General features: G+C 48.2%; 1 protein-coding gene across 1 annotated transcript; it reads right to left on the bottom strand.

Moving 5' to 3' along the window:
* Positions 1-374: 374 nt before the first annotated feature.
* POLR1F (RNA polymerase I subunit F) lies at positions 375-9,200 on the bottom strand. The gene is made up of 4 exons (XM_004582458.3): positions 8,921-9,200; positions 6,271-6,412; positions 3,080-3,288; positions 375-2,253 (listed from the first exon to the last, which is right to left on the bottom strand). The coding sequence occupies exons 1-4, from the start codon at positions 9,151-9,153 to the stop codon at positions 1,830-1,832; spliced, it is 1,008 nt and encodes a 335-aa protein (XP_004582515.2). The 5' UTR covers positions 9,154-9,200; the 3' UTR covers positions 375-1,829.
* Between the last annotated feature and the right edge of the window lie 2,512 nt (positions 9,201-11,712).

Genomic DNA, 11,712 nt, shown 5'->3' with positions numbered 1-11,712 from the left:
TTGATAATACAGCTTATTTCTTTTTTTGTTTGTTTGTTTTTAAAGATTTATTTACTTTTTTATTGGAAAGTCAGAAATACAGAGAGGAGGAGAGACAGAGAGGAAGATCTTCTGTCTGATGATTCACTCCCCAAGTGAGCGCAACAGCCGATGCTATGCCAATCCGAAGCCAGGATCCAGGAACTTCTTCCAGGTCTTCCACATGGGTGCAGAGTCCCAAGGCATTGGACCATCCTCAACTGCTTTCCCAGGCCACAAGCAGGGAGCTGGATGGGAAGTGGAGCTACCGAGACTATAACCGGCGCCCATATGGGATTCTGGTGCATTCAAGGCGAGGACTTTAGCAGCTAAGCCTTGCCGCCGGGCCCGATAATACAGCTTATTTCAACTTTTTCAACTCATACTTCCTTTAAAAGTACTGTCCACACACAGAAGCCTCCTGCTCAGTTTTCAATATTTCTGTAGAAAAACAACTGAAAAATAATGGCTGAAGTTACAATAATTAAGCCACTACTCCAAAAACATTGTAGTTTACCAATATAAACACTGAAAAACTTGACATTCATCTTTGTATTTCCTGAAAATCTGGCATACAGCTGATATTGGCATCGTATTTCAATTCACAGTAGCCGCCTTTCAAGACATGAAGAGTCACATGATTCTCCATTGTCCTGGAACACACTGGCCTTCGAGCTTCCATTGTCAAAGCTGCAAATTGGCTGCCACTCTCAAAATGCTATTCCCTGTGGACTTTAGGCAAGGACCTACCAGCTGCAGAATGTCATCATGCAACACTGAACTGGGAGACCAGCACATTTCCAGATAAACGGCATAAAAAACTTGACACATCCTCTTAACACAATGACTTGTTTTCCATGTGTTCCTTCATGATGGAAGGGACCACATCTAACACATAGATGATCCCATAGCTTCCAGACAAATGAATATGGCCAGGTATCACTGACTTCAATCAGCTTGTCATCACTCAGTGTTCTGCAACGAACCAATTTTACTTCCCTCTTTCTCCAGGAAGAGTGAACATCTGTGTTCTCTTCAGAACAGTCTCTAGTGGCCTACCACAATAGTTAACATAGGAGATTTCCCAGCAGTGAGAACCACATGGATCCTGTCTTCATCAAATTCTACTCCTCCGACATGAAACAAAACCAAGAAGCCTAAGGCGCACCAACAGGCACAGGGCCACTGTCTTCCTCATCAACCTCGGCTTGGGAAAAGGCAAACAGCACAGCTGCACCTGCCAGGAACGGACAGTGCACATGTCTCCCAGCCACCCATCAGCAGCGGCATGGCTCACATTCTGGGACATCACAATCCCTGTGGCACACCACTCTGAGTCAGAGAGCAGAAATGCTGTGCAAGTCATGACAAAGGAAAACCTGAAAGTGGTAAAATAGAATGATATGCAATGACTCAAGGGGATGCCTAGTACAAAGGAAAAAAAAATCAGGCAATTATGTAATGATACAAATGATGTTGTATAATAAAACCCTCTATTAGTCTTCAGATTATTAAAACAACTTTATGCAAAATGTAAAAACTGGAAAAATGTTAAAGTAGCAGTGAGAACAGCTTTCTTCTGCTTTTCTGCACATAATAAAATGACCTTAGTAACACTGGAATTCCTCAAATATATTTATAGACAATTTTGTAGTTTTAGTACAAAAATATTCCAACTCTGGAATTAGCAGTCCCTGTTTTGTAAACTACTGGTACACACAGGCATTTCATGTCATTGGAAACATTTATTCATTCATTATATATAACCAGTGTTTTGAAAACTGAATATATTTAAAACGCATTAAAGACAATTACTTTTCTCTCTTCTTTTTCGGTTTTGGACATTCCAAAATCGATGTAAGTTCAGCCTCCTCTCTGTGTTTCCTCTTCTTCTTTTTCTTTTTATTGTCACTTTGGTAACCACTGGAGTCACTGCCCTGGAACACAGGGTCCTGCCCAGGATCCTCCTGACGCTTCTTCTTCTTGCTCTTCTTCTTCCGTGGCTCTCCCTCGCAGAGGCCATTCACAGGCTCTGCAGCCTGCAGGTCCTGCTCCTCTGCCGAGGGGACAGCGTCCGCACACTCGGCTGGCTCTGCCTCAGGGACACCACTGTCCACGTCACAGGTGTCTGGCTCTTTCTTCTTTTTCTTTTTCTTCTTAGCAGGTTTTTCAACAGCTTCTTCAGGGCTAGTTTCTGTGACTTGCTCAGAAACCTCAGAGCGCTTGGATGGTAAACTGTAATTTCATAGTTTAAAACATTATTATTATTGACAAAACTACTGACATCTGATAAAAAGAAAATACACTTTCAGTATTGATCAGAGTTTCCTGATGGCGCTTCCTGACCACTACACTACTTCAACCTGCTTCAAATAACTATCTGTTGTCCTACTTGTAGGCATGTTACTTCAAAGTTAATTATTTTACATCACACAAAAACAACAAGGATTAATGAAGTAGTTCTCTGCCCAGCACTATAAAGTCCTATGATGTAGCACCTGCCATGGATAACTAAGTAACTGTAAGCAGATGACATTTAAATTGTCATTCCTCATCACACACACACACACACACACACACAACACAGACAGCTTCACTGTGAGGTGTCTGCCTGGTGCACATACTGCACATCATGAACATCAGTGTTCTACTGGACAGATGTTCCAGAACTTGAACCCATAATGTGGCAACTTACTAATGTGAAATCTTGTGGGCTGGGAAAGCAGTCGAGGACAGCCCAAAGCTTTGGGATCCTGCACCCTCCTGGGAGACCGGAAGAGGTTCCTGGATCCTGGCTTTGGATCAGCTCAGCACCGGCCGTTGCGGTTCACTTGGGGAGTTAATCATCAGACAGAAGATCTTCCTCTCTGTCTCTCCTCCTCTCTGTATATCCTACTTTGTAATAAAAATAATAAATAAATCTTTAAAAAAAAAACTCAGGTGATCTTGCTTCACTGTATAAAAATGAAAGCACTCCAGGTGCTTTACAGCATGACGCACAGTGTTTGTTTCAAGTTCAGAGATCAACTTCTTCAAAAATCAACAGCCAGGAAATACTAACCTGCTGACGTTCAATTTTCCTCGAATGCAGAACACTCCAGCAGCATCGGAGTCTAACCGAAACACTTCAAACTCCAGCTCATCACCCACATCGACCTCCAGGGTTTGCCACTGCTCAGAAGACATCTGCTCAGGTTTGGGGATGGACGCGTTAAAACACCCATGGACCAGACAGCCAATGTGGCTGGCAGACACTTTATTAACCATACCCTGTGGAAAAGGAAAAGGAGAAAACACACATCAAACCGAGATTAAAAGATGAAACAAACAGTAAGTTTCGATCAGATCTTCAAAGAAAGAAAAAAAAAAATCAAACAACGGACATTTAGCAAAGAAAAAGTTTACCTCAATTAAGATTTACCATATGTCAAACAGTAACATTGCTATAAAACACCAGAGTCTGCTGAAAGTGCAAATTATGTCAAAAATAACTGGCTGCCAACTGCCCAACCGGATAAAACACAAACAGTCCCTTCTAGAGCCTTCCTTCGGCCACCACCAAGATGCCTCTGTCCCTTTGCGGGGTTCCCGGGGGAGCCACGTTGAAACCAGGCTGGAAATATGCTCTCATGAGACCTGCACGTGGAAACATATGCTTTCTGTAAATGAAACTGACAATACTTTTCCATAAATATTCTGGATTTCCAAGATTAGAGTGCACTCTTCAATGACTCAGGTTAGCATGATGGAAGCCTACCCTTTATACGTAAATTCAGAAAATGGCATATGTGGCTAAAAAACAAGAACATCACAGGACCTCAAACTAAAAGAAAAGTATATGCCATAGGATTTTAAGCTTACAATGAAACTTTCCACAAAACTTAGTTTTCTTTCTTTCCACCTGTGGGGATATTTGCATGCAATGTATTTGAATGAAAACCCTGAAACATAAAAAAATTCACATTTTCTGAAGTATAGAACTGTATGTGATACTGCCAGGTATGCAATGCTCTTTAACAGCAGAATAAAACTCTCCTAGACGAGGATCAGGGTCGAGTGTCCCCACTGCGGTTTCTGCGTCCTCTAGGTAAACTGTACTCACTGAATGCAGTATTAATTAGAAATAAAAAGAGACTTCTATAAAACCACAGAGAGACTGGAGGAAATATACACAGACCGAAAGAAGCTTAAAAAGCTACATACTGAACGTCTCCAACAACAGGACATCCTGGAAGAGGCAAAATTATGCTGGCAGTCCAAAGATCGGCGGTTGTCAGAGAGCAGGGAAAAGGAGGCGAGCAGGTGGAGCACAAAAAGGGTTTAGGGCAGAGCAGCTGTTCCACGTGACGGTGCGACACTGGACACCAGTCACGACACAGACTGAACGCCAACGGAAACTGCAAGCCATTATGCTGCTGACTGCAATGTAAATGGAAAAATTATCTCAAAAACAAGAAATAAGGTAAGACAACTTTCCCAGCAATATAAAGAAACAAAGTGCCAACACTGCCATAAAAACTGGTAACAAATGCAGTGCAAACAAAAGATGGTGTCAGGAACAGAGGAAACTGTGTGCATACCTGGGGATGTGAATGTGGGACCCTGTGCGATCCACTCAATTTTTCTACAAAGCTAAAGCTGATCTAAAAATAGTTTTATCAATTAAAAAATCAACCAAAGGGTGTGTGGAAATTTCTAGGTTTGGGGCTACTGTAAAGCTCCAGGAACATGACAACAGACCTCAAGGCGTCCCTCCCAGCAGCTCACAAGAACATCACCACTCGGGGTGGACAAACCTCTTCATGTGTACACGTTCACATTTGCGATGATAATTTATACAAAATATATGGAGGTTTCTTTTCACGTTTTGGAGATGTGTTTATTCATTTTGTTTGGATGGCAGGGCACAACAGGGAGAGGGACAGACTGCCCACACAGTGGCTCACTCCCCGGATGTCCACAACAGGGAGAGGGACAGACTGCCCACACAGTGGCTCACTCCCCGGATGTCCACAACAGAGGACCTGGGCCAGCCTGAAGCTAGCACAACAGAGCCTCAATCAGCTCTCCCGCATGGGGGGCCCAAGCCCTTTTGCTCTCTTCTGCTGCTTTCTCAGTTGTGTTAGCATGAAGCTGCAGCGGAATTGGAGGCCGAGCAGGTAGGTCTCAAACTAGAACTTCAACGAGGGACACCAGGCAGGTGCAGGGTCCCATGGGCCACCCTCCACTGCTTTCCCAGACCACAAGCAGGGAGCCGGATGGGAAGTGGAGCAGCCAGGATATCAACCGGTGCTGACATGGGATGCTTGTGCTTGTAGGCAGAGGTTTAATCAGTTATGCAACAGTGCCAGTCCCTGGAAATTTTCAAGTATAAATATACTTCTAACTTCAACAGTAGGTAGCCCAGTTGTGAAACCTCAATTTGGCAAGCAATGCACACTATTTCTACTACTTTTTAGTATTAAATTTAAAAAATAGCATTACCTCAAGGCTTTTGCCACAGTGAAATTATGTCCATAATTTTATTAACTGTACCAAGTTATCTGTAACGTTATGCAATGTCTATATTTTTTAAGGAACAAGTGGTCTGACTACAAACACACACATGAACGCACAATAGCAGCATACATGCATGAGGCAGGGGAGTTGTTCGCATGCTCACACACAGCCACTAGTACAAGAGGGGGGTACAGAAGGCACAGGGACGCGTCTCAGCAGGCGTCACCTCCCGTCTCCAAGTCAGCTTCTGGGAGGCCGGACGATCTGCCCTGGTCTGCCTGCGCTTCCCCAACACAGCGGCCCAGCCCGGCTGCCTTCTGCTCGGCCACTCGGTCGTTTTCCCCTATCTACACGTGCCCCCGAACCCAACAGGATTTTCTGCCCTGCCTCACAATTGTTTGACCTGCTCTTTGAGATCCATTATAACACTTGTTGAATTGGTGTAAGGAAAAAAGAAACACTATGAAGAATTAAAATATCATTTAAAAATAATTCCTATGATGGTTTCCTCTTAAAACCATTCTGGTACAATGCAAACAACAAATCGGATGGGACATTCATCCTGTGTGTGCACAGGTTTTAGGGGACCACAGTTTGAACTCACCTACCTGGAACTTACAGAAAGTAACTTTACTTTTTAAATAATAGTTTTCATTCACTGGCAATAACAATTTATTTGAGTCTCAAGGGATACACAGTCTTAACAATATAATTACACACACACACAAAGACAGGAAGAAACGACACACATACCCTAAGCTTCTGTCCTGGTTCAGGACAGAAAACGACAAAATCCGCTTCAATGTTAAGGTGGATGTGTCCCTGATCGTCGTGAATGTCCCCCAGCTCCCCCACGACCTTGATGTTGTCATATGCTATGGGGACACCTAGAAGGCTGGGTAAAAGAGACAAAGATCACATTTTATCTTCTCTTCGATCAAGCCATTATCACACTGACTAGGTATTTTAATAGCCCAAAAAGCACACAATTATTCCAACATTTACCACTCATATTAAAAATACAATGCTTCTAATGAGTCCTTAGCAACCTTACCCAGTCCATTTCACCACAAGTTCCAAAGCAGAAGTTAAAAGTGAATATTTAGGTTTAAAATGATTACTTGAAATAAAGCACTCAGAAACAAAATACCCCATAATGCATGAGCAACAAATTTGCTATCTCCTTGAATTCTAGTCATGTTAGGGAGAGAAATAATGCGGCTTGGCAGGGAAAAGGCCAGGGCACTGCTCTAAGAATGAATCACCAGCAATCCGGGTATTATCTACCTGTCAGTGGCCCAGAGCAGGGAAAGCACGGCCCACCTGAATATTAAGCCCCAAAGCAGACTGTGGCTGGTCCAGGGAAATGAAGCCACCACGTTCTACAAATTTAATAGACAGGATGGGGGCAAATGGTTCCTTTAAAATGTTACTTCCCAGTTCTCATACTGAAGGTTTTGGCATCACACCTTCTCCTTGGGGCAGAACCTCCCCAGCTCTGTCAGGCCAGCCTGGAGTCACGGCTGTTCTCCTAGGGAACTGCCGTCCAGTGGCAACCCTGCTCTGCACGCAGGCCTACTGAGCTGGCTGTGCCCTGGACCACAGCGCGCATTTGTGGTTGCTGCTGAATACAATCACCTTTCTAGCATCACTCAAGAGGAAAAAAAGGGGAGGATTATTCTTAATAGAGCCTGTTTGAGATATCAAACATCAAGGGGCCACACACACAGACACACACACACACTTTGCAACCTCATCTATTGTCTGCACCCATCAACACAACATCAAATTCAGGGGAGACTTTACCAAGAAGAACTCAATCACTCCCCCACAGCAAGAGAGACCGGATGACTCCGTGGACCAGGTGGGATGCCACGGAGTGCATCATGCCCTGGGATTCTGCACATGAACTACCCTGTCTGGAGTCTCAGAGCTAGTTAGAGCAGGCAGCTTTAACCCTGCGTAAGAAACACAGCAGACGGCATTCTACCATTTTTGCTGTCCCCCTGCTGAGCCAAGGAAGCCTCAAAGCTCTCTCACTTATCTCCAGCCCGCACCTAACTCCCCACGATGCAGCCTCGCCTGCATTTCAGCCCTCAGCCCTCCCTTCCCATCTCGTAACCATCATATTTATAACTTCTGCAAGAACACTTATTTTACATGAGTTGCAACCAAAAAAAAAAAAATCCAGCAAAAAAAATCCTCCTGGAAAACAAACACACATGTAACAGGAAACTAACGAAAGCTGTCACCTGCCATCCCTGACTGGCAACGCAAGGGCAGAAACGCCCTGCTCCAGGTACGCCGTATCCCACTTCTCCAGTCAACGCAGGCCGGGGCACACTGATTACCACCCATCTGTCTGCTGGAAGTGCGAGCACCTCAAACAACCCTCCCAAGCGATGCTGTCGGCAAACGTCAAACGTCGGCAAACCAAACGCTGCACTCCTGGTCTTCCTCCTAGCCATGGAACTTAACCTAGACCTTCATCACACGTAAATGACCCACTGGCACATAGTCACATCTCAGTGCAGTTCAGGACTCCAACCCCTCCTCCTGCTTGCACAGGGAATATTTAGGCCTACTGCCCTTCCCAGGAGTTCTGAACACCTTGTTCATACCTTAATTTCAACGCACTAGGAGGGCTGGTCTATGTGTCTATGTACGTATATATGTGTATGTTCCACAATGTTACAAACTACCTACTCCCCCTGATCTCACCAGCGCCAAGAAGTCCGCATAAACCCTAGGACCAAAGCGACCGCTAAACGCCAAGGCTGCACCCCCAGCCGGCTGCAGGATGGGCCTGCCGAATGGTCCAGCCCAACCCATCCACACCATGGCCCTGGGCCCTGCGGGGAGGGTCCCCCCACCTCACAGCTCGGGTCCATGTGGGGAGAATACTTGCAATCCTGCTGGGAGGGCCCATGCGGGGAGTGTCTCTGGAGGGTCCATGGGGAAGGTCCCTGTGGGAAGGGTCCATGCGGGGAGGGTCCCCCCGACCCATGGAGGGTCCATGCGGGGAGAATCCATGCAGGAGGGCCCATCCGGTGAGGGTCTATGGGGAAGGTCCCAGTGGGAAGGGTCCCTGCGGGGAAGGTCCCAGTGGGGAGGGTCCCCCCACCCCACAGCCTGGGCCCCTAAAGGGAGGGGCCATACTGGGAGGGTCCAGGTCCCAGTGGGGAGGGTCCATGAGGGGAGGGGCCATGCGGGAGGGTCCCTGCGGGGAAGGTCCATGCTGGGAGGGTCCTGGTCCTGTGGGGAGGGTCCATGAGGGGAGTGTCTCTGGAGGGTCCATGAGGGGAGGGTCCCTGAGGGGACGGACGTAGCGCGGAGGGTCCCCTCACCCCACAGCCTGGGTCCCTGCGGGGAGGCCCGCGGCCCCGGCCCGCCCGCCCCGCACCTCTCCGAGTAGCGCAGCAGCTCAGCGTCCAGCTGCTCGCGGATGCCGGTGCGTTTCCTGTGCAGGTACCGCGGCGACAGCGCGATGTGCCGGCGGTGCGGCCCGGCCACCAGGCAGGAGTAGCGGCCGTGCACCAGCTCGCAGGCAGCCGCGTAGGTCGGCAGCTCCAGGCAAGGCACCTGCCCCTCCGGGGCCGCTTTGGGCCGCGGAGCCTCCGAGCCGCCCGCAGCCATGCGTCTTGTCAACTTTCCCCCCGGCGCGCGCCAGTGACGCAGACCTTCCCGCGTCGTGCCCGTCGCCGGAACTTTGGCGTCATCCACCGGTTCCCACGCCCCGCTGCGTGCGCACGCCGGGCCAGCAGGAGGCAGCCTCGACCCCGCGCTTCTAGGCCCCGGGGCACGTACGGAGCATGCGCAAAGGCCCCGCCGCCTCCTGCCAGCTTTCCATCCGCGGAGGGTGTGCTTTTGTAAAGGGCCTCGCAGGCTTTAAATTGAATGCACACCCAGGCGCTGTCCTGTCGCGCTTCCCTCCTCTTCCCTTAACCTGTGGATTCCTTAACAGACTCCTGAATGTGGCGTATAAGTGCCACAGCATCATCTTTTTAATATTTTATTCATTTATTATTATTATCATTTTATGATACAGTTCCATAGGCTCCTGGGATTTCTCTTACCCCCTCCCCAATCCCCCCCAACACACACACACCGAGCTCCCCTATATCATTACTACAGGATAGTTCTTCTTTTTTTTTTTTTTTTTTTTTTTTTTTAAAGATTTTATTCATTTTATTACAGCCAGATATACATAGAGGAGGAGAGACAGAGAGGAAGATCCTCCATCCGATGCCTCACTCCCCAAGTGAGCCGCAACGGGCCGATGCGCGCCGATCCGAAGCCGGGAACCCGGAACCTCCCCCGGGTCTCCCACACGGGTGCAGTGTCCCAATGCACTGGGCCGTCCTCGACTGCCCCCCCAGGCCACAAGCAGGGAGCCGGATGGGAAGTGGAGCTGCCGGGACTAGAACCGGCGCCCACATGGGATCCCGGGGCTTTCAAGGTGAGGACCTCAGCCGCTAGGCCACGCCGCCGGGCCCAGGATAGTTCTTCATACACAGTCATATGTCCATCACTGCGGGCATGGACAATGGCAGAGTCCAGCATCCTATTGTCAAGATAGAGTACTGTTTAGTTTCCCTGGGAGTCCATCTTTGGAAGTGGAGATGCATACTACATTGTATCCTCACATCTGGATATGTTAGTCTCCGTTTCACGATGCCCCCCACCCTGCTGGCTCTCTCCTCCCTCCCTCTGTCCCTGTCCTGTCCCACCAGCCTCCTTCCTCTCCCTCCCAGCTCCTCAGTCTCCTCTCTCTGTCTTCCTCTCCGCCTCTGCCCCATCATCTCTGCCTCCCCTCGCTCCCTCCCTCCTCTGTCCCCTCCCCATCTCCTCCCCATCCTCCCTCTCCCTGCGCTCAACCTTTCTCCCTTTCACCTTCTCTCCCCATGACCCTGGTTGATGCTGTGGAGAAACGGACACGCTCCTGGCTCCCTGGAGAACTGCCCCTCCATCACCCGAACAACCTCACGAAGTCTGCTTCTTCCTCGTAAAATCGGGGAAGGATACTCTGGCAGGGCTCTGCCGCCCTTCCAGAGGCCACAGAGAGTCTCACAGGTGGGGCGCTGTCTTCTTTGGAGGAAGCTCTGCTGCAGGTGGGAAGGGCTGCCTGACGCCACTGAAGACAGGCACGGCCTGAGTAGGAAAAGTCGTGGCCCTTCCCGTGACTTGGCTGCAGAGTCGCACCCGTGGCTGTATAGAAGCGCTTTGCTCAGGGTTCTCCACCCTGGCTGAGCTTGATGTCATTCCGGAAGCTGTGGGCACTCCACGTGCCCAGGTGGTCCCTGGCACTGACGAAGACTTCTCTAAACAGGCTAACATTGCTAAACTTTATTGCACACCTGCCAGGCCCCGTGCTGCATACATTATGCCAGCACCCATGATGGCAATTACACATGTTTAGGCATTTGGACACTGGGGTTTTAGGGAATAGTTTTATGAAGTCAGACCCATGGTGGTGGCAACCCTATTTGTATTTTTGAGTTGTGTGTCCAGTTTTAAAAACATGTATTTCTTTAATTCAAAGGCAGAGTGACTGGAAGGAAGAGACAGAGGGAGAAAAAATGGTGGGGAGAGATCCGCCAAGTGCTGGTTCACTCCCCAGCTGGCTGCAGCAGACAGCTCTGGGCCAGGCCCAAGGCGTGAGCCAGGAACTCCATCTGAGTCTCCTACATGGGTGCCAGGAACCCCAAGTCCTTGGGCCTTCATCTGTTACCTGCTCACCATAATGAAGGGTCAAGGAAGACAAGTCTTAGAGTCCAGTAGGACGGAGCAGAGCCTGGCTGGGTCGCTGCAGTTCCGATCTACAGTTTCGGTTGTTATCAGAAACAAGTAGAGTAGTAATTTGCACTTAGTGTGAGAAATTTAGAAAACAGTTTGCTTCCAGTTTTTTTAGTAGGCTGTAAAATATAGTTTCGGTGGTGGAAACAGACACTTAAGTTTGGCGTAAAGGGTTCTGGAAGAAAAAGAAACAAAGCAAAATCTGAACCTAATTTGTTACCAGTTATGGAGTGATGCTGAGCACATGTAATTCACAAATGTGCCAGCAGATGGCAAACATGAGCTGTAAATGTGCAAAGTTTTGGTTTAGCCTAATGCACTAGAGTGTCCAAAATTATCATTACTAATAACTGTATTTACGTATGGTATCTCTTAAAAACATGACTTGGGGCCATTTTT

This window comes from Ochotona princeps, chromosome 20, assembly GCF_030435755.1.
Source record: "Ochotona princeps isolate mOchPri1 chromosome 20, mOchPri1.hap1, whole genome shotgun sequence".
Classification (NCBI taxonomy): Eukaryota; Metazoa; Chordata; class Mammalia; order Lagomorpha; family Ochotonidae; genus Ochotona; species Ochotona princeps.
The sequence above is the reverse complement of the archived record's forward strand: the minus strand, read 5'-3'. Positions and strand labels throughout refer to the sequence as shown.

Excerpts from the sequence above, each read along its gene's own strand:
- POLR1F (XM_004582458.3), bottom strand. The coding sequence starts at position 9,153 with ATGGCTGCGGGCGGCTCGGAGGCTCCGCGGCCCAAAGCGGCCCCGGAG. Across the intron at positions 3,289-6,270 it reads AACCAGGACAGAAGCTTAGG|GGTATGGTTAATAAAGTGTC; the intron begins GTATGTGTGTCG and ends CCTTTTCCACAG. Across the intron at positions 2,254-3,079 it reads GGAAAATTGAACGTCAGCAG|TTTACCATCCAAGCGCTCTG; the intron begins GTTAGTATTTCC and ends ATGAAATTACAG.